At 35.5% G+C, this 20,821-nt stretch overlaps 3 protein-coding genes across 4 annotated transcripts in view; 2 read left to right on the plus strand and 1 right to left on the minus strand.

The window, feature by feature from the left end:
* The first annotated feature begins 213 nt into the window (after positions 1-213).
* Positions 214-1,253, plus strand: LOC126912906 (nucleolar protein 16). The gene is made up of 3 exons (XM_050707303.1): positions 214-421; positions 509-769; positions 912-1,253. Exons 1-3 carry the CDS (start codon positions 324-326, stop codon positions 1,159-1,161), a joined length of 609 nt encoding a protein of 202 aa, XP_050563260.1. The 5' UTR covers positions 214-323; the 3' UTR covers positions 1,162-1,253.
* A 205-nt stretch (positions 1,254-1,458) lies between these two features.
* Positions 1,459-2,787, minus strand: LOC126912905 (protein DPCD). Of its 2 annotated transcripts, XM_050707302.1 has the most exons (4): positions 2,677-2,787; positions 2,144-2,601; positions 1,818-2,054; positions 1,459-1,600 (listed from the first exon to the last, which is right to left on the minus strand). In XM_050707302.1, exons 2-4 carry the CDS (start codon positions 2,516-2,518, stop codon positions 1,496-1,498), a joined length of 717 nt encoding a protein of 238 aa, XP_050563259.1. In that variant the 5' UTR covers positions 2,519-2,601; positions 2,677-2,787; the 3' UTR covers positions 1,459-1,495. The 2 variants fall into 2 exon arrangements, with proteins under 2 accessions (XP_050563259.1, XP_050563258.1); XM_050707301.1 differs by having other exon boundaries at positions 2,144-2,750.
* A 191-nt stretch (positions 2,788-2,978) lies between these two features.
* Positions 2,979-20,821, plus strand: part of LOC118276068 (RNA/RNP complex-1-interacting phosphatase) — a 53,182-nt gene continuing 35,339 nt past the window's right edge. Inside the window, exons 1-2 of the mRNA XM_050707300.1 lie at positions 2,979-3,146; positions 3,231-3,306. Of these exons, the coding sequence (XP_050563257.1) occupies positions 3,127-3,146; positions 3,231-3,306 (96 nt within the window). The 5' untranslated portion in view covers positions 2,979-3,126. The remainder of the gene's footprint in view (positions 3,147-3,230; positions 3,307-20,821) is intronic.

The following is a 20,821-nucleotide window of genomic DNA, read 5'->3' on the forward strand; positions in this document are numbered from 1 at the left end:
ATGATGAAACACTTTTTATTTCTAAGTTCCTGTTTAGGTTCGAGTTCGAAGATAGTATTATAATGAGATAAACAATTTTAAAATGTGAATTTTAATCGCAGATAAATGTTTTAAAATATATTATGTAAAAAAGGTATTTTTATCAACGTATCTGTGAGTAGTCAAAAACGTTTACCTAACTTGACATTTTCATCACTGTCAATACTTCAATAGTGTCATTTTTGCCAAACTGTCAAATTCTCACGTGGAACGTGGTGTTGTGGTGTATTATCAAACTGAGTGCATTAATTTCTTTTTACATTAAAAGTAAGATATAATTTAAAATGAAGATCAAGAAGCAGCATCGTAAAAAGAAGTATCTTCACAAACTAAATCGGAAGCGAATGCATCTTAAACAACGTAGTACCGGCGAAGTTAATTGGTTAGAATACATATCATATTGTTTTACCTATTATTGTGTCTTATAACTAATAATTATGTAGAATAATATTTAACTTTAAATTTACAGTAAACCAATAAAGGATGCATGGGATTTTAAGAAGTCTTCTCTGCGTAATATGAAAGAAATGGGACTGGCTAATGATCCTAATAAAGTCATAAAAATACCTAACTTCAAACAGGAGAAAGTAAAGCAGGCTAAGAAGATAGTAAATCAAGAAGAATCTGATGAAGATACTGAGGAAGAGGAAGTAGTACAACCAGTGGTTAAAAAAGAGGTTGTTGAAATGTTAGAGAAGGAAGCTAGAGCTCCACGACCAAGGAGATTTATGTAAGTTTTTAATTTTTTAATACATAAAGTAATTCTATTTTATTTCCAAATACAAAAATATGTTGATCAAGCAATTACAATTAATTGAAAATGAGCCATTAAAGTTTCACAACAATTTGTAATTGAATTCTCTTTATTTCAGGTTACCTAAAGGACAAGTTGAATTTATAACATATTTACTAGACAAATATGGCCATGATTACAAAGCTATGGAAAGAGATAAGAAGAACTATTATCAAGAGACTTGGAAACAGTTGAGAGCAAAGATCAAGACATTTATGGGTATCCCTAAGCAGTATGGGGAATATTTAGCTTCCAAAGGTTTACTTGATAAAGATGATGATGATGAGGAATTGAAGAAAATAGCAAAAAGTTTAATTGTTGATGATTAGTCTGTAAACCTATTTATAAGTACTTGATCTTCTGTTTTTGAAGAATCACTGACATATATTTTTAAGTGTAAATAAAATAATTTTAAGTACAACATTTTTGTTTTAGTTTTTACATGTATGTAGCATTGTCTATATTACATTTTAGGATGAACATCATTGATTTGTTATTCAGCCAGAAGAATTCTTCTATGTATCTTTTAAACAAAAGCCCCTTCTCTTAGTTCTCAGTGAAAGCACATTTACAGAGAAGTATAGTTTATGACATGACTAGATTATTAAAATAAAATAAAACAAATGTAGATAATATATTATCAAATATTATAATATTAAAGTTTTATTGTGTTTTGCAATCATTTGGGATATCTTTGATGGGCTTCACTTTGTTCAGCTCTAGATACCACTCTTTATCCATATCCAACAACTGCTGAGGTTTTTTATACTGAAAGAAGAAAATAATACATTATACATTAATATGTAGTAAAATAGTGTAGTACATATATAAAAAGTAATAAAAGTCAGTATAACTTAAAATTTGAGGGGTAAAATCATTCAATGATTTCTACTAAAAGCCACCCCGTTCCAACTCCTGCTTTTTAAGACGGAGCCATGGTAACCCACTAGCTAGTTCGCAGCTCCAGATAATTTAATTTACTTACTGCAATAATCAATGTATTGAATGAATGACTGCATTGTATATTTGCTTGTTCTATGGGTAAGTTCAGTCTGTCCAGTTCAGGCACTTGTAGTCTTTTGAAGTACTTCTTATTGGTGGTCCGGATAACAATGCATCTTTCATCATTGTTGGCACTAACAGAATATGTTTCAATAGGGTATGGCAAGTTTCTGATTCTCCATTCTAAGTTTATTCTTGTATTACGTCTTGTTAATATAGGCTGGAATAAAAAGCAAGTTAAGAATTAGAATGTAAATATGTAAGTGCAGCGGTATGATTTAATTTATGAATTAAGATGGTTGTAGATACCTGATCCTTACTCTCCATGAAATCAGCACCAATTCCTTCAATATGAGGAGTAGCATCAGGTATGGGATCTCCAATTTCCACATCCCATTTCCCTTCTCCCCCAAGCTTTCCCTTTACTTTCCAAGCCCGACGCAACAACACCTGCGTGTCTACATTATACTCTTCCACCATCTCTTTGTCATCTTGAAACTTATAATGAATCTTTTTTAACTTATCCTCTTTAAGACACGACTTCTCTGCATCGAGCAGGGAGCGATACCAAATCGTATTCCTGAACATCTTCGAATTATTACCTTCGATAAAGCTAGTTTTAATACGTTTCGAGAAGCTATCAAAATCTTCACAGACTTCGATCAAACAATTACTTCTTTTCATAATGTTTCTATAGCAACGAATTAAAGTTATCGCTCATATTTTTACGATCTAACTTCGTGGTATATAACCTACTTAGACCCATGCTGTGAAAAGTTTGAAAGAATAAACAATGTGTTTATTTAGTAGGTATTCACGTTATAATAATGCAATATATCTACCCTTCTTTGTGAAATTATAACAATACTTTTCAAAAACTTTAATTTATTATTTTGTTACGAAGTGCACTTTGTAAACAAAAACAATACCATAGACAGCAAGACACCTTAGATAATTTCTTCATAAATCAATACAATAAAAACAGTACAGTCTGTCTGTGGTCATGGTGAGATTTTTACATGAATTTCTTTGCATCTCCATCTTTCTAAAAAATATACAAAATATTAATTAAAATGTAATACAACTTAAGTTATAATTTTTATTTTATTAATTAAAAAAAATTTGACAACCATTTTTATATGGCATGGCTGTCAAAATTGTCAAATAGGTGATATAGGTTATGATAGGTGTCAATATTATGTTTAGTATAGAAAAATAATAAAGATTTGTTCATTTTTCTAAATTATTTTATGTATTAACAACGATAAAGTAGCATATACATCTTAGTAAAGATGCCTGCTATCCCCGATCGGTAAATATTATTTTTAATTGCAAAAGTGAAATGTGTTGACAACATTGTCATTGTGTATATTTTGTGGTTTAATTTTTATTTCAGATGGATTCCATACAAAGCCTGTGGAAAGGTTATTGAAGGTACCAGATTGGTATGCTTCAAGGTACCACTTAGAAAGGTACGTACAACATTTTGTTATTATACTGTAACATGTAAACAAAAGCATCGTTGAATTGAAGACTATGTATTGTTATATTAAAGCTACTAATTTATAGTTTAGTTTAACTCCAGTTCATACTAACCTTATTAGATTACTGCTTGTATTTACATGAGTGTTATGTACATAAAGACAGGTGACAACTGCTTGTACATTGAAAGTAGGTACACAGTTGTTGTTCTGTGACTATCGGATGACTTAAGATAGTGTATTAAATTTTGTTTTGTGATGATTTAACTGTAATTATGTTCAGGGAGTGAAATTGCTTCTCATTTAAGTAAATATAAAGTAAGTCATAGTATGCATACAAAGTAAGTATTGCGGCTGCATTTTTGTAATCATTATTATTGGTCATAGATGTCTTATATCTATGTTGTTGGTATTGTAATGTATGTGAATATTTTGGAGAATAATTGGTATTTTAAATAATGAATTTCAACAACATAAAATAGTGGCTAATTTATTTAACAGTGCAGACTTTAAGTGAGTTTTCATTCATAAGCATATTAATTAGTAATACTTCATTAATCTGAAACCACAAAGTTAATGAGTAGACCACAGGTAAGAAAGACATTTTTATAATTATATTTTCTTGTCTTAAAATATTTCCCTACAAGTAGATTGAGATTTTAATTTGTAACAATGCCATCTATTATTCGTTTTTAACATCTGTTGAAAAGTTTCCTGCTATTTGCTCTAGATGGCGTTACAATACTTACGTTTGATCGTTTTACATTTAGTGGTACATTTTAGGTTACATACATACAAAACCTTACGCTTTTCTCCCACGGGAGTAAGCAGAGGCAATAGATCGACATTTGCTATGTCTTGTATACTATGTATCTTATATACCTACCTCTTTCGTTTCGTCAGTAGTCATCAGTCTTTATTTAGGTTAGATACATTTTCAATAGGTATTTACTAAAATAATTTTTGGTCGTGTTTCTCTTATGTTATTTTATTAAGACAAGTATTTTATTATTTCACAACAGTTAAAGCCAGTTTCTGTTGGATAGGTAGACATCTATTAGCTAGTTTCTTAAATCTGATATCGCAGTAGCAGTAAGAAATATTATGCGCATACCTTTCTACTTGTCGTTATATTTTTAACTCTATAGATATTCTCAGAAGTGAAAACAACAGTCCCATAAAACTATACTTAAAATGGTAGCATTTGCACCTGCATTAGCAGAGGTAAGCCGACAATGAAATGCATTATTGGTTCATAAGCGCGACGCACAATGGGTGTTTGTATAACTGTCCGTCTGCCTGGGCGTTCACTTGACCGTACCACAGTTAGATGGCAAACAGACTCGGCGATCTGTGTTAATTTGTTCTGCATAGCGCTTGCATCGCGGCGATATCAGAAGAGTGTTTGCGATCCCTCTCGAGATCGCACGATAATCGATCGGTGCGGGAGATCGATTTATTTGCGCGCGTAAAGGTTTCAGTGGGCCAAGCACCTGCAAACAAAGATTACTTTTTGAACTCACATGAGGACACAATGTGTCTATTCGTATTTATTTAACTTTTTGGGCTGTTGAAATATTGTGATACGAAAAATGCTGTTCTATTACGCATACAATTTTGAAAGCAGTATTTCATGCGCAATCTTAAATGCCCCATACATGAGTATAGAAATAACTTATCCGATAAGTAAACTACAGAATAGTGAAGGTTGCAATACATGCCACACTACTATTTAAATCGAAAGCTCTTGTAATAAGCCTTCTTACTGCAGCTAAGAGGACGAAACATGAAAGTCAATGGAACAGCACTTTCTTCTCTCATGTTTAATTTGTAGGAAGTCCTCCAGGTTTCGCCACTTGACATAAAAGATTAATACTACTCCGTATCAGCCTTCATATTTGTTGAAACTGTAGGTTTAACTCGCCACGTTATTGTTACAGTCAACAAAACATTCTCGGTAATACAAGCACATGTACTTGGTGCCTTAATCGAGGTGCTTGAGCAATGTTTCAAGAAAGAAATGATGGGAATTATGGTGAAACATTTTTAAGTTTGTTTGCACCAGTTTGTACAGAGATGTCGTCTGGTTTGTGTCAAAAGTTTGCTTTAGTGTTCTAATTCACACACCTAACCTCTTTGGAAGACTTATGGGTCCGAGAAAGTGTGTACGAATTTTAGAGGCAAATGAGTGAAGCTAAAAGTAAAAGAATATTTTGAAAATGCTTTATTCCCTTAGTATTCAGTCTATTGCGCAGCCAGCCTCGTCAACTATGCGGTCAAAATTTAACACTGGGATAGGGCGCATGCCATTGTACGCGATTATCCCCAACCAAGGAATCTAAACGTGAATAATCGTGCTTGTTGCAACAGCCAAAGAAAAAAAATGTTTTTGTCTAAATTTTTCGTAAACGAATGCAATCATGACTGAAGTTTCAGCTAACCGCTAACGCTAACGCTCTGATTTGTGAATTATTGCTACGCTTTCGAGCGACATGTAATATTACGAGTTTCTCTTGCACCCCTATTCGCAAACACACGGTCATGCAATGAGTTTTGTTGATGTGAGTCAATTAGAACACATGTATAGGATAATAATTAGTGCAAGTTTAAGTGCCTAATTATTCGTAGGAAATAAGAATACCTAGGTACTTAAGCTGGAACATTACAAAATTAACAGTATTCAAGCGATTTTTAAGTTTTCTGTTTGTCAAGATTTACTTCCGTCACACAAATATTTCGGCTTTATTTGCCGAACCTCGTGTCATAATATTTGTTTGTTACAAAAGAAACGTGTCCCAACATCGAAAGGACTAATCCCGTATTTGATAAAGCAGCGGGTGCCTCGCACGCCTCTCTATGAATACTTGATTCTTTTTATCTACACATCTTTTGATTTTTTTTTCGAAATATAGCCCTTTATACGGTATCCGTGGCGCTTTGATTCCGTTTCTTTATTCAACGGTATCTGGCTATAAATTTAGATAGTTTTGTTCTCTTTGAGTTATAAAGGGTATTACGTTAATGGCAATCGGTAGGTGTAATTTGATATCATTCATGGATCCACAACTGTTACTGTGTTATGATTCACGATCGATCTTTAATTTCCCATCGTTAAGCCGAATTCTTTATCTATCTTGTTATCTGAATGCTTATTCTGAGAAATTTTACCCATCTGCGAATTAGTTTTGCTTTATTACATTACTTTTAAAACACTTTTCATTCAAGATATTTCTATCATAGGAAACGTTTTTCATACTGGTATATTCTACTGCCTTTGAAGACCGTTTAGTCACATTTTTTTCATTTTCATTATAATTATGATGAATGGTGACAGTTACAAGGGCGTTCGCTATTCATTCAGGTGGCAGATGGCACTTTTTCGGCTTGTCATTTATTTGGTTGTACCTACGTACAGCTCGGTGCTTGACTCGACATCTGAGTGAGAGTTTATTAGAGTGTTGAAAGATGTTTAATATTCGTCGTGCTGTTGATACTGCTGTGATCAGTATTTCTTTTGATATCGTGTCGTGTTTTGACTTTCATCAGTAAGAGCGATGTATTGAACAGATGCCAGACGTAACACATTGTATCAATCAGTCAAATATTTCATCGTCTTAACCATAACAATATTTTCTTTTCGCAATGTATTTTTACGATATCACCTCTAGGGCTGGCGAACACAATTGGTCCGTGACTTTGATGTACGCTCATGTTTTCATTATGCACACAAGAACATATAAAGTTTAAGCGACAACCATTTCTTATTGCGGTCGCGGTAATTTTGTTTTGACCAGATGTATGAGTAGAGTACAAGAAAAATAAACATGTCTTCTCCTTTTATATATTTGCCTACGTTTGATAATGTTCTGTAATGTCAACCAGACTTGGACCTCCCACACCTGAAATGTTATCTGTCTTCAAACAATTAGAAAGAAACGATTACCTTCGACTTTACTGTGAAGGTGTCAATCGGTAATGCATTATCCGATTTAATGTTATTGACCGATATCTCACATCTAATCGATTTAGTGGGTAATTACTATGCGCTTGTAATAGCTACGAAACTAAATCGGTGTCAATATCTATTCGTCTCCGGTTTAATGTGTAATGTGTGGTCCTATGAACTTTAAAAAAATATGTTGAAAAGAGCCCTTTGAAGGTATTCGAACCAGAAAAATCTCAGAACTAAATGTGTCCCCTTCAAAATATATTGTACGTCTGGTTTTGTTTTACATTCTGACTGTTATGACAGCACGCCATAATAAGACATGATTATTACTAAGTTATCCGTTGTAGTATCGAATTTCAATTTTTGTCCTTTTATTATCTGAATGCCAGGATTTACTTTTATTACTTTGTTTAGGAATGTCTAATAGTTATATAGCATTAAAAATATTTGGTTAATCTTGAAACGACATAGTGTTTGGTTTGGTGTATTGACCGACTTTATCAAACGGTGATTGGTCTACAACGATTCATTTCCACATTTTATAGGACATCCCACTTCAGTATCGGTGTGGAAATCGGGAATGGTGTTGCATTTCTGTGGCCATCAGGCCAAATAAAAAAGTCATAAAACGATGACAGGCTTGGGAACACAGGGTAGTAATGTAGGTCGATATCAGCCGTTTATTTTATTGAGCCGACAACAGCGAAAGCTCCACTACGTTGCACTTATCGTTTATCGACATGTAATGATATAGCGTTACACGCTCGTAAAACGAACTAAAAACTAGTCCGACCTCCGCCGTATTAAGGTCGGGTTGAATTAGTTCTCGCACCGTGTTGAATATTCATTAGGGTGTAAAGGATTTAGTAATTAATAAAGAAACCGACCGAGCGTCAGTAACGAAGGTGTTACTAGCGGACTTCAATCATTCTTCAGCGCCAGTTTGATCCACGTCCCATAACGGTATCCTTTGAAATACAAAGTTCCGTGCCCACTCCCCGGCAAAACGACCGCTTTTGTTAAATGGTTTAGAAACGTTAAGTTTGCATTGACAATCCATAATATCTTCTATTACGTTTACGGCTCAATATTATTTTGTGTAAGATCCCGTGTCTAGAATGGCGTAAATTATGATCATCAGTAGACTCTTTGGACAAAAGAACTGTCTAATTCAGCTTTATTCGTTTTGTCCCCTAACGTCTGGTTGCGCCACCGGTTTCTATCGTCCAATTGTTTGGCATTGTCCGCGAAATTACACCTCAATTATACGTCGAAATTCAGAAAAAAAACTCGAGACTTCTTTGTATTTGGGCAAAAGGAGAGTAATAATTTATTCTCCGTCTTGTTTCCGGCTGGCGTCAAACGGTGGGCTTGGGGGCTGTTCGGGAATCCATCTGTTTACTGTGGTAGGGTAGGTACTTATTTGTTTTTCTTTAAGAGTAAATTATATTATATTCGCGTATAAAATTAGACTAAATAGGGTCAGCTCTTATGGATATGTTAATATTATTTTGGCTGTCATTATAAGTACGTACTTGGTCAAATGTCTTGATCATGGCGCGTGGTAATTGGTAATTAGTATCGATGTGCTAAAATCAAGTCCGCTGCGGAGTCGATTAGCATTGTATAGATTGCGTCGCCGATAGCGGTGGGCAGTGTTAATGGCCTCTTATTTAGCGAGTTGTTTGATCTTAAAATTGCCGTTCGGGAACACTTTGTTTTTGTGATATATGCATTTTTGGTGTGTTAATGTGTAAGCAAAACAATGATCATACATAGTCTGTAACGTGTGTTATTGCGTCAAACGCAACGTACTTACTGTTGGTGTAGTGCTGTCATCGTTTCATTTTGTTGGATGTGTTATGATATTTTTTTCTCATAAAGAATCATTACGGTGATGTCACCGACGGTTTCTGGACACGATAATCGTGATGGTAACGCCCTGTCTGCTATTACCATGCTAACTTATGAGCTCATTTATTTAGCCAGTTGTAATTTTTTTGATCATATTGTTAGTCATTGTTAAGGAGGGGTTGACATTAAGCGGTCTGTGGGAAATTGATATACGATTATTAAGGTTGGCAATTAATTAATGTGTGCATTATGTGGCGCCTTACTGCAGCTGTATAGGGATATATGCGTGGTAGAAGTGGAGGGACCCCTACGGCGACGGCGCTGCGCCACGATTCCCGCTAATCAATGCCCGTTGATTGCCAATTTGCACCGTGATATATCGCCGATTGCTGCGTTTAATTGTCTGGGATATAAACTAACGGGTGCGCTCTGTATACACACAAATATTGAATGCGATTTCAATTAACTTCTGATGAATCATTAGCACATGCTAAACAAAAGAAAGCTTGCTGAATATTTTCTAGGTGCGCATTGAATCAACGCATTCTAATTGTTTAAACATTTTCAAGCCTTGTGTCCTCCAATTAGAGTTAATTAAAATTTATGGTATGTGACAAGTGAATTACGTATTGAACTCATATCTACGTACGTCCCCAATTATAATTGACACAGTTTTGTTTATTGATTTATTCCAGTCTCCGGAATTTATTGTTTTGGCTACAGCAACATTGTACGTAGTGGAAGTGTAAGTTTCCATTACGGTGTCCTTATTTTCGACCATAATATATAAATGGACCACCGTGCGATCCCGTCTGAAGAGATATCCTCTCTTTATTACGAACAACTGTGTACAATGCAAATGACAGCCGGTGGGTGGCGCAGTTTATGCGATCCTCAATCAGTGACGGTTGTTCGGCGCACGCGCCGGCTACGAATTATACCACGAATTATTATTGGCACTATTTGTCGCAATACGCGTCCCGGTGGCATTTCTATTACGGCGCTCCGTTTATTATGGATGGACCACCGAGGCTTAGTGCGGTTTAAAAATGATGCTCTCCGTTCTATGCATTTTATTACGATCGTTTCAAATGATCTGTTTGTTTCCGCATACTTCAATGTATTTTTTATTAATGTATCTAATAAAACTGATCTATATTTTAAGTGAACATGCTATCACTTAATGCTTTTTTTGGCATAAATGTGGGAAATTACGTATATGATTGCAATTCATCGTTTTAAGTAAACTGAATACGTATTTATGAGCAGTCGTAGGGTCCGTCAGAGGCGCGCCATGATTGTGCCCGTATCAATTACGCAGATCGTCTGATAAACCAGCGATAAATTATCTGTGGCCACACGATAACATCTCCCTGTGATCGGGTGCAGCCATCTTGAAATTTTTGTTCTTTGTCGATGATTTACTGAAGGGGTTATGAATGCTACTGTCATTGATCAAATTGGGGTGCTTATAGGATATTCCAACATGTTTAAAATAGGGTGTTTAGAGGAAATTTCAGAATATGTTAATTAGATACGTATTTATTTGTAGTTTTCATTACCAAATCATTTACTGCTAAAACTACCAAAAATAGTATGTAACCAACCTGTTTAGTGGTACCAACGTCTTATTCAGTTTCTTTAAACAAGGACATCTTCTTCAAACCACACATGGTATCAACAAACAAAATAATCAACCACCTGGAACCTCCAGACTAAGTAAAGGAAACAATACGGAGGCCTATTAAGTCAATTGTCCGCGGTGTCCGCCACGTGGTACTAATTCTCGTGTCCAGACCGCGTGTTTGTAAAGGTGCACAAGACCACACAGTAAGCAGGCAATCACCTGAACATCGCTCACCCCGCTCCCGCTCTCACTCTGTAATCACGCCATCATTACTTCTAATGACGTGTTAACGTTGCTTTATGGGAATGCCAAACATGACGTTCACATTTCGGTCATTTACATTTGTTTGTCGACTATCTTCGTAATGTTTGTCTTCGTCTCTAGAACAGAGGGCGGCGTTTCGGCCAGCCACCGGTGTGTTTAAGGCATTTTTTAAGTGCAACGCGGTTTCGGGTTTTGTTTAGATTTTGTACTGTCGCTTCTGTCTTTGTGGCCTCAAATTACTTCGGTTTATTGGTTTTATTTGTTACAAGTTTTCCGTTGCGGCTTTTTTTGTCTGCACCATTGAGTACTTATACGGTTTTCTTTAATCGAATGAAAGTTTTCACTTTAGTAGATAATTGCCTTGAATTTCCGTTGTCCTTCAACTCGGAATAATGATTCTCAAGAAGATTTTCACAGTTATATTTTCTAGACCACATGAATAGAAAATATTTAAAAAAACCTACAAAAAGCAATCATTATCCTTTTCATAACCATTTGATTTTTCTACTAAACTAACCAAAGTACTCGTACAATACTATCTTACAATTCATTAACGTCCAGTCTACGAACGGCTTTATCAGAGTTATGCACATTACCGTGTGTTTTTTTCTTATTCACATGTATTACAAAATATGCTTGCGGTAGTTAGTGTATACAAAAATACGACTGGTTAGGAACACCCACGGATTTCCACCTTCCGGCTGGTGTTAATACGTCCCTGTTGATTTTGTGGCTATACCACATTCTTTTCTCTGTTGCCAAGAGCAATAATGCTCTTTAATATAACGCAGTAAAAGTTCCGCTAGGTCTAAAGAAAGTTTGTCGTTCGCAAGTCTTGCCTAATTCACACTATGTATTTAGCTGAACTTTGTGAAACACAACAAAGATGTAATCATGGCCGTGGTAATGCTTTTTTTCGTGTACTTAAATACGTCCGTCTCAATGCAGATGTTAATCAAATTATCAATCCAGACATCCGTGTTATTATTTAAAACAGGTTTATGTCCATATTATAGGCTAAGAGATGTCCCCAAAACATCAGTGTTAATTTTTAGAACAAGATATTTTGTGAAATGGTTTCGTCCAAGCCTGTGATTGGGGTTATTAAAATGAAACGTATACGCACTTAAATGAATTGATAATGTATTCAAAAATCCATATTGAGCTGTCGGCGGCATCCGTTAAACAGTACAGTCACGTTCCTTATAAAGAATATTGGAAAAAATCTATAAAAGCCGCAACTCATAATAGGTAGTGGTCACGAAGGTGCTTGTATTGTCCGAGGCGCCAGCAGTTGATGCTACCCGCTGCGATACCTTTCCCCTACCAGATTAACTTGAGCCGTTTCTCTTGCCAAGCGATTCTTCTTCAGTGACTAAGTAGAGAGCGTTAGTTTTTGTGCCAGAGATCTTAAATGCTGGTCTTGTTTGCCCCGGGACATTGAGACTCGCCGATTGAATTCACACCCGCAGTTCTCGTGTCCCCTCCTCGTTATAAATCAAACGCAGGTATGATTCCGTCTGGGGCAGTCGTGTGGAATTCTGCAAACCCTTGCGGGGGTGGTTTCTGCAACGATGCTTGCTATTATGCTTATGTTTTTGGGATATATTTAATTACGCACGCAATTCAGCGCTACAATGTTCAAAACTAACTTTGAATGCGTGTAGTGTAAATAACGTCTGTTTATTATTGATGGTCTGTTTAAAATCTCCATAATCACTTTAAAACTGAATACTTATGCAATATACTATTTAAAGAATAAATTAAAAGATTAACTATTAAGAATACGTGACCTATTTTTTGCGTTTCTATAAATAAGCCAGATTGATAAAAATGGGTCAGTTTTACAATAACCTAAATAAATAATAAATTATTGGATTACCACAACGAATAATAGAGCTGTAATATTATTTTACCCGAACGTGTAGAATGGGTTATTTCAATAAAGTTTATTCATCGTTGAATATGAATGTTTCTTTAAACTTTTTGTAGGGTCTGATATTAGTTTAACCTCGTTTCTTTTCTTTGATAATGTGTCACGTTCGTAATAGATCGTGGAAGTGTCTCGGCTCGACAATGAACTTGCCAGTCAGACGCTAGCCGGGCCGCGGCCGATGGCTTCTCACACAGACGCGACTATAACGTGAACCCTCCTCACGTGTGACGGGACTATGCATTTGTTTGTCCGCAGCTGCGGTGCCGACAACATATTTATTGTGCTCATTAACCTTCAAGAACGCTATTTAATTGTTGGCCGTTTTTTATTCACTTCACCTCTGACCCGTCCGCGACTTATTGCTCCCCGGTCTCACTTTGAAAGCGAGAACTGGATGTTATTTATTATCCTGAGACGAGGATGCGTGTCGCTTCTATCTTCGTGGCGCTTGTGAACTCGTCTTTATGATTTATTGAGCTTATAAGGACGTAATTACGGTCATATGAATTGGTGCGGTTTGCCGTTCTAAAACGTTTGAAATAAGGTTAATGGTGACAGTGATTTCTCCTATTAATCACTACTATTGGTGATTTTACTTACTATGATTACTTTGATAATATATCCCTAACAATAATCTTTGAGATGGGTTAAGGAATAGGGATGATGGCGGGGTATGAACATTAAAAATCTATTTAGTCCGTCAGTTACGTAGGTAATGAAAAAATATTAGACACGTATTTTTAGGTAACAATACTTAGGTAAAACAAATCGAAGTTAAGGAGTAGAGAGAAATACGGCATTTCTACGTATAAAACGTACCTAGGACGCGGTGATGAGGTGATGTCACGCGATATTCCAAAACAATATATCTTTAAAAAAATATATATATTTCCGTAAAATAAAAACTATTCATCTACCCTATTGTAAATATAGTTAAAACTATTCTATGTATGTAGGCAGTTAATAGCATTACTTAGGTAATATGAGAAATATGCTGAGAGCCATAAGGAAATTTAGCTTGTGTGTAATCCTAGACGTTTTTATTTACTATCTACCCGAGCAGCAAACAGGATTTGTCCATTCACAAGTAGTTTGTAGTGAGATCCGCCGCCAGGAGATAATGAAGTCCTGGGTAATATAATGCGATGGAATATTGGCCGGGTAACGTGGAATATATTTGTAGCGACGATATTGTCAAATGACCATCTATTTCTCACGCAGTGTGAGCCTCTACTCGTGGGGGTCTAATATCTATAGCTAATAATCAAAACACACGGTTCACAGGAATTTGTGTATACAAATGTGTTTATTGAATAATAAGCCTGTTGCGCAATTTAAAATGTTACTACATGAGGATTATGACGGTACTCACGTATATTTTATAGCGATGTAACGTCGCATTTTGCTTTGCCTCCCTGTGCGACTGTCTTTTGATGTTTTATTCACACTCGTAAACTGATCGTTTGATAACTTTAGTAATGCGTTCATGTTGAGATTTATTTTATTTGAGGTTTTTTAGGCTTCAGTATTAAGCTTCAAGTTTCTTTATAAATCGATACCTATTTTTATTAAATATAATTATTTTTAGTCACATGTTAAGGTGGCATGTGATAGATCATCAACGGGTGTGCTTTACATTATTTTGTTACAAGGGATTCGTATCACAATGAAAATGTAGCTACCATTGTTCCGAGCCTTTCTATCTAAGTGTGTTATTCACTCCCGGCTTTGACGTCTTCATATGTACTATCGGCAACAGTAAATTGTGGTATCGTGTCGGTACCGTCGTCGGTATGGAACCGTTTATTGATTGGTATCGTAGTTTGTCCGCTGTTCACTTTGAATAAAATTCGAATTATAATTAATCACGGTTGTGCCGCGTGGGAGAGCGTCGTCGCACGCCCGACGATCTATCATATTTTGTGATAACGCCACTAGGACGCATCTCGTAAACGTATTGAGTCGATCTGGTTTGAAGCTAAGCTATGCGACAATAGTCGTGTGCAACGGTACAATGCTATTTCACACTGAGTAACCGTACGCAAGTATTTATTACAACAATGTGGATACAGACGCGTGTCAATAATGTTATCATTGAGCGGTTCCTGCTGCTAGGCGTTACTATGTAACTAGCAGGTCAGCGTATGTCGAAGCTGTTAAGCGTTCAATTTTCCGGTCCATTTAAAGGATTCTACCGCAATGTTGCGGCGTTTATAAAGACGACAGTGTCGATGACAACAATAAAATCGGATCATAAAGTTGCGATCGCATCCTTTGAGAGTTCCTATGCAATCTCGCCGCTCAATTTTATTTCCAATACCAGCGTAAATAGATAGGCGGGTAGATGTAAACGAGGGACACCCTGGGGCTCCGGCGGAGGCTCTTGTCAATTGAATTTGTCTGCAAGCGCTCGGTGCATTAATAGCGCACTAAACTAAGTTGAATACTATTATTGATATTTTCATAAAAGCGCGCATCCATTGTGTGGTGACGATGCTCAATACACGTCTAGTTTTAGTGTATTTTCGTTATGGTATTTTGATATTTTATTGCCGGTATGTGCGTTCTGGAAGCTGCATCAGTCGTTTTATTGCTTTTTATGTATACCTTGAGTTTATTTTTAATCGAAGGCTTCCGTAATATTTATAATATAGATATTTTCTCCCGTATCCGACAGCTACATACCATAAATATTAATATTAATTCTTTGTGCTGCTGACTACAACATTAAAAGTCTCTTAAGTGATGTTGTGAACATAGCTTGTAAAATGTTAACAGCGCAGGCTATTTGTTTGTCGCAATAACTATCCCCTTTCATCGTTCTCTTTCTCTGTCTGTTCCCACGTTCTTGACGCTTAATCACGTCGGCTCTGCGCTCGCGCCTAATATTGCACTGTAATGTGTTTATTAAGCGCCGTTCCCTTTAATGGTGGACCATTTAACATACAATGTGCAGTGGTCCGATTTGCGTGTTCGCCCTTCATGGATGCGACGCAATATCTATAATCTGAATATCAGTAACGACTCTCATGCACGTCATTGGCGTCGACTTTCAGTTAAGCATTGCTACTTAAGTTGTTGATGTTTTTTACTTACTGTTTCTTAATCCTTTGTTAAGTTACTCTTGTTTTTTGAGATTTCGGTTCATCTCATTTCTTCTCTAGTAAGTAAAATATGCAAATATTTTTAGACTAGAACTTTGGTTTCAGATATCTTATCTAGTAAGAGTAATACCGGTTATAGCAAAAAAAAAGAGAGAAACTGGCATCTCCACATCTTGATGTCGGTGTGTGAACTACAGTTTGCAGCTTGCTTTCTTTGCGTTTCGTCATCGCTACCACGCTATGAATAAAACTGTATTAATTATGCTGTGGTTGTTTGATGACTGACTTTATTCATGAGTTTGGCACTGATTCTCATGCGTGTTGGCTCACTTCTTTTTTCATGTTGACACGCTTACATACGTGGATGGACTAGTGCTAATTTATGACATTGTCTGTCTCTCGTTTAGAATTATTACTATGATTAGAATTCTGATATCATCATTTTTCTATTTTTACAACTTCGAGGTTATCGATTAAAGTCCTCATTTGCATAATAATCGCTAAAGTAACTTCGATCTTTGGGCTTAATTTGCGGAATTTGATTGACAATTCTTTTGTAGCACTAGCAAGCTGTGCTGATTTGTTAACGGTATCACAATTAGGCGTATGTAGTAAATATTTATGTACTCCTCTTCGCTTTCGAGAAAAGTGACAGAAAAATTCTGTAATTGTTTATTTATTATCGTCCAAGTTTGAAGTGCCTAAGTACTAGATAAATAATAGTCTCGTTTGACTCCGTTTGCTCGGTCATTATGTCAACACGAATACCCTAATCACCGCACATAAGTTGTGGAACGAAAGTGTTTGATAAATCTTCACATGTCATCATTACCCGAATGTGATCTACGCCGCTCATTAGCTCCCTCCTAAATAAGATATCCACTGTTGATTAAGTGCCAACGTACCGGTGATTATTTTATTGCATTCTAGAGGCAATAAACAATCTATCGATTTATGTTTTGTCCATATTACGGTATATTGTCAACGGATGTTTCCTAATTACGCTCCAAATGTATGTTTGACGTCAGAAATCTTAATTAGCATACAATCGCGAAATAATAAATAGCCTAGGGAAAGTTGTATGATTACCTATCTACGTAATATATATAAAATTCATGGCGTCGGCTCTGTCTTAATTAACTTTAAAGACTCTATGATTGAAAATTAATGAACATGACATTAGCCACACATATAAAATGTCTTTGGCGATGTTTTTCGGTTTTTTAAATGAAGCTTTTGGGGACACAAAAATTGATAGTTCCATTCCGTTGTTTTCGTTAGTGGATCGTTAGTGTCACCGGTTGGCTCGCAGCGATGCAAATTAAGATGTTCGGTCGGAATTTGGTTTTGATTTATGACCTTATAAAGCGATGGTACGACGCAGGTACTTCCTCCTCGAATAATTCATGTAGGGCATTGTTTTTACCAGTGTTACAGGTAATTGATCGTACTCTTTAAAGAGCTTTTTTAGACATTTTCTTCAATTTCTTTTCTTATTGTGGTTTTTAGTGCTCTCGTATAAATTACCTTTGGTGGTAATTATCAATTTCATGTGTGTGAATTTGTAAGTTCATCCCTTCTACCAGATCCTTTACTTGATATTGTATTTTGTGAACTGTTCTTTGTTAATAACCAGCTAACTATGTGTGTATGTATTTTTGCAACTGACTTCATGAGTTTGGCATCTTTTGTAGTGTTGATCTAAAGTCTGGTGTACCTTTGATACGGATGTGACGTGTTATTGTAGTTGATGATCTAAATCGAACAAGGTTGTATATTGTTCTGCAGATTCCTTAAATTCTATCATTCCATGCTATTTTTTATTATCTTTATAATTTATTGACTGTACACATTTTTATTGCCGGCACGTCGTAAAAATTGTGTCTTGCTTATTATTTTTCGTTTTAGAAATTCCTATACATATTCATTATTAAGTTTGTCAGCTAATTTTTAACCATCGTGTTGATTGAACATCGTCGTCACATAATTAATTAATTAACGTATACATAATTGCGTCATTAATTTATATTTTAATGCTTTCTCGTTTTATTACTTTATTCGAACATGCATATTCGGTCGGTTAGGAAATATGTGAGACACGTAAATCATACATATTGGAATAAGTTATGTTGCGAGTGACTTGTTATTGCTTAATAATTTAAATAAAGCTAATGAAGCATTGCCCGTTGTTGGCCAGTAGTTTTATGATAAATATATTATGTTTTCATTAACAAGATATAATGACACGTTCAAAATATTATGCATTTATGAGTTTAATCGTGACATTTTCGTATGTTATGTTTTTCTTATATTCCACGATGTTATTTTGGACTATGATATAATTCGGTTTGCGAATGTAGGTATTTGACATTTTGAGGTCACAGTTCAGGTCAAGAATGGCTGAGTTAATATAACGTTGTGTTTCATACCGGATTTGTTAAGTCGATATTTGTTGGTTCGGTCCGTTGTTAATTTTAGAATGTCCTTGTAACGGACACTTTTTATTATTCTTCTATCTCACTTCAATTGTATGTGATACTTGTACACAGAGACATTTAATGATTACTTAAACTATTTCTTAGTAATGATTCTGTTCCGTAAAAATGCAAAAGACTGGGTTAAGTAACCATTAAATGAGTTTGAGTACGGCGGTTAGAAATTATCTCTAAGTTTTTCTGCACTCAGATGACCCTTTTCTGCATCGTATTCTGAATGTATCAGATCGTTTTCAATCGCGAAACCTGCGTGCGGTACTCACTTATCTTTTAATTCAATTTACACGCGTACGCACCTTGTTGTCCAATAATTTATTTATAAGTACAGTAGAGCCTCGATAATCCGTACTCAAGCTAATCCGAACGCCGCTGTAATCCGAACTGCCGCTGTCTCTCTCTTGCCGTGATCGCTGATCTTATGTTTCGTTTTTAATTGCGAATGAGCCACTGATGTTTAGATTGGGCTGATGAAAATGACTTGTCCTTACCCGAAAAGATGATGCTGCGTAATTTGAGGGACAAAGCCTTTGTTTGGTCAGTAAATAGAACTCGCCAAACTAAAATTGACGACTTTATTAATAAGTAACTTGTGTAAAATGTGGTTTAAATGTGTATTTTACTAAACCTCAATAAATATATTTATATCAAAATATAACTAAATTTTTTTCTATACTGTATTATTTATTTCTATAGTAGGTACATATTATAATCCGAACGCTCCGTGAGTCCGAACAGGGGTAATTTTTTGGTAGTTCGGATTATCGAGGCTCTACTGTACTATGTAATTCGGTTCTTGTCTTGTCAAGATCTCAATGCATTTATCTGTTTGCATTCGGTAATGTCGTTTTACTGGCTCATCCGTTTTATTTATTACCGAAGATTTATTTTCGTAATGACCAATGTTTTAAAATAATTTTCTTTAATCGTTTTTTAAGAATGTTGGTTCAGAGCTCTTTGAAGTTGTCATTAATTGGTGTCAAAGTGTATGTATTAAGAGTTTGCTAATTATTACATGGATTTAAACAAGTATGCTTGCTACTTACGCTGTTTATATAATGCAAAACAATTTTAATGAAGTGTACATAGCCAGCCTGTAGCACCTGCGACGGGTACAGTAATAGAGAGGTGTGTCGCCACGCCTTACCGCTGATGTGCCGACGACAAGCTCGCAAGTACAGGCAACTTGCCGTGTTGATTTTGTTCTACCATGTACCTATTACCTATTAAACGATAATTGTATATTGGATCATGAATAAATCCTTTTAGATGGTGTTCTTGCTGTAGTGATAGAGCCTATAGACTTTGAAGAATGTCTGATTTGCCGCCTTTTAAACATAGGTCAAAAAACAAATAGACGAATTGATAATCTCCTTCTTTTTGGCAAGTCGGTCAATAAAATTGATTTATTTGGACTAGACCAGTTACTTTTTTGTTATGAACGACTAAAATCTGTGTGACAATAAGCTCACCATAAGATGAAACCCTTTCAATAATTTTCAAAAGCTGCGCGAAAAAAGATAGCGAGTTTGGTTTTAGGATATGTTAAATGTTTTAAACCAGGCTTTGAGAGACGCAATGACATACTCTATGAAATAATAATTTGACAACCTAGCTACGATAAGTCACCTGCTTACCAACGTGGGCTCATAACAAAAGTTTCTTAAAATAATGGAAATGGTTCAAAAATTAACTTATTTAAACTCATGACGATAAAGACGATGAAAGTTAAATAATCTAAGATTTATAATAACTATCGTGGGACATACTAAATAAACTAAAAATCACGGTTTGTTCACGTAAATTAAAGGAGAAAAGCTCTAGTAGTTTCGAGCCACAGAGGGACTCATCATCATGAGCAGTGTGCGCAGACGCGGCTTACTCAAATAGGCTGCGCATCGTCGCCGCTTATAGTAGAGCTTTTCTCCATTAATGCTCGTGGGTAAATTGTGATTTTTAGTTAATCTAAGATTTGCAGAAGTTTTACTGAATCTTTTACTAAAATACAATTAATTAGTCTGTCTACTAAACTCCTCCTGCTCATACAACTAATTTATTGAAAGTAAATAACAATTTGTCGTAAAATACGACGCGCTATTGAATCTCAAGTGGTCTTAACATAATTAGTCTATTCAATTTTTGTTGTGATGTCTTCGTTATGTTTAGCGAGACCGATCAACTCAAGTGTTTGTTTTGCGGTTATGACTAATTTAAGTATACTTTGGTCTGATCATTTATGTATTCATACATTTGTTTTGCTCATTTTCTACTGTTACTTCA

This window comes from Spodoptera frugiperda, chromosome 31, assembly GCF_023101765.2.
Source record: "Spodoptera frugiperda isolate SF20-4 chromosome 31, AGI-APGP_CSIRO_Sfru_2.0, whole genome shotgun sequence".
In the NCBI taxonomy this organism is placed as follows: domain Eukaryota; kingdom Metazoa; phylum Arthropoda; class Insecta; order Lepidoptera; family Noctuidae; genus Spodoptera; species Spodoptera frugiperda.

What these genes read in the sequence shown, in the direction of transcription:
- LOC126912906 (XM_050707303.1), top strand. Translation starts at nt 324, where the DNA reads ATGAAGATCAAGAAGCAGCATCGTAAAAAGAAGTATCTTCACAAACTA. An exon ending in AGTACCGGCGAAGTTAATTG is followed by an intron (nt 422 to 508) that starts GTTAGAATACAT and finishes TTAAATTTACAG; the next exon opens with TAAACCAATAAAGGATGCAT. An exon ending in CCACGACCAAGGAGATTTAT is followed by an intron (nt 770 to 911) that starts GTAAGTTTTTAA and finishes TCTTTATTTCAG; the next exon opens with GTTACCTAAAGGACAAGTTG.
- LOC126912905 (XM_050707302.1), bottom strand. Translation starts at nt 2,518, where the DNA reads ATGAAAAGAAGTAATTGTTTGATCGAAGTCTGTGAAGATTTTGATAGC. An exon ending in TCATGGAGAGTAAGGATCAG is followed by an intron (nt 2,055 to 2,143) that starts GTATCTACAACC and finishes TTTTTATTCCAG; the next exon opens with CCTATATTAACAAGACGTAA. An exon ending in TCAATACATTGATTATTGCA is followed by an intron (nt 1,601 to 1,817) that starts GTAAGTAAATTA and finishes TTCTTCTTTCAG; the next exon opens with TATAAAAAACCTCAGCAGTT.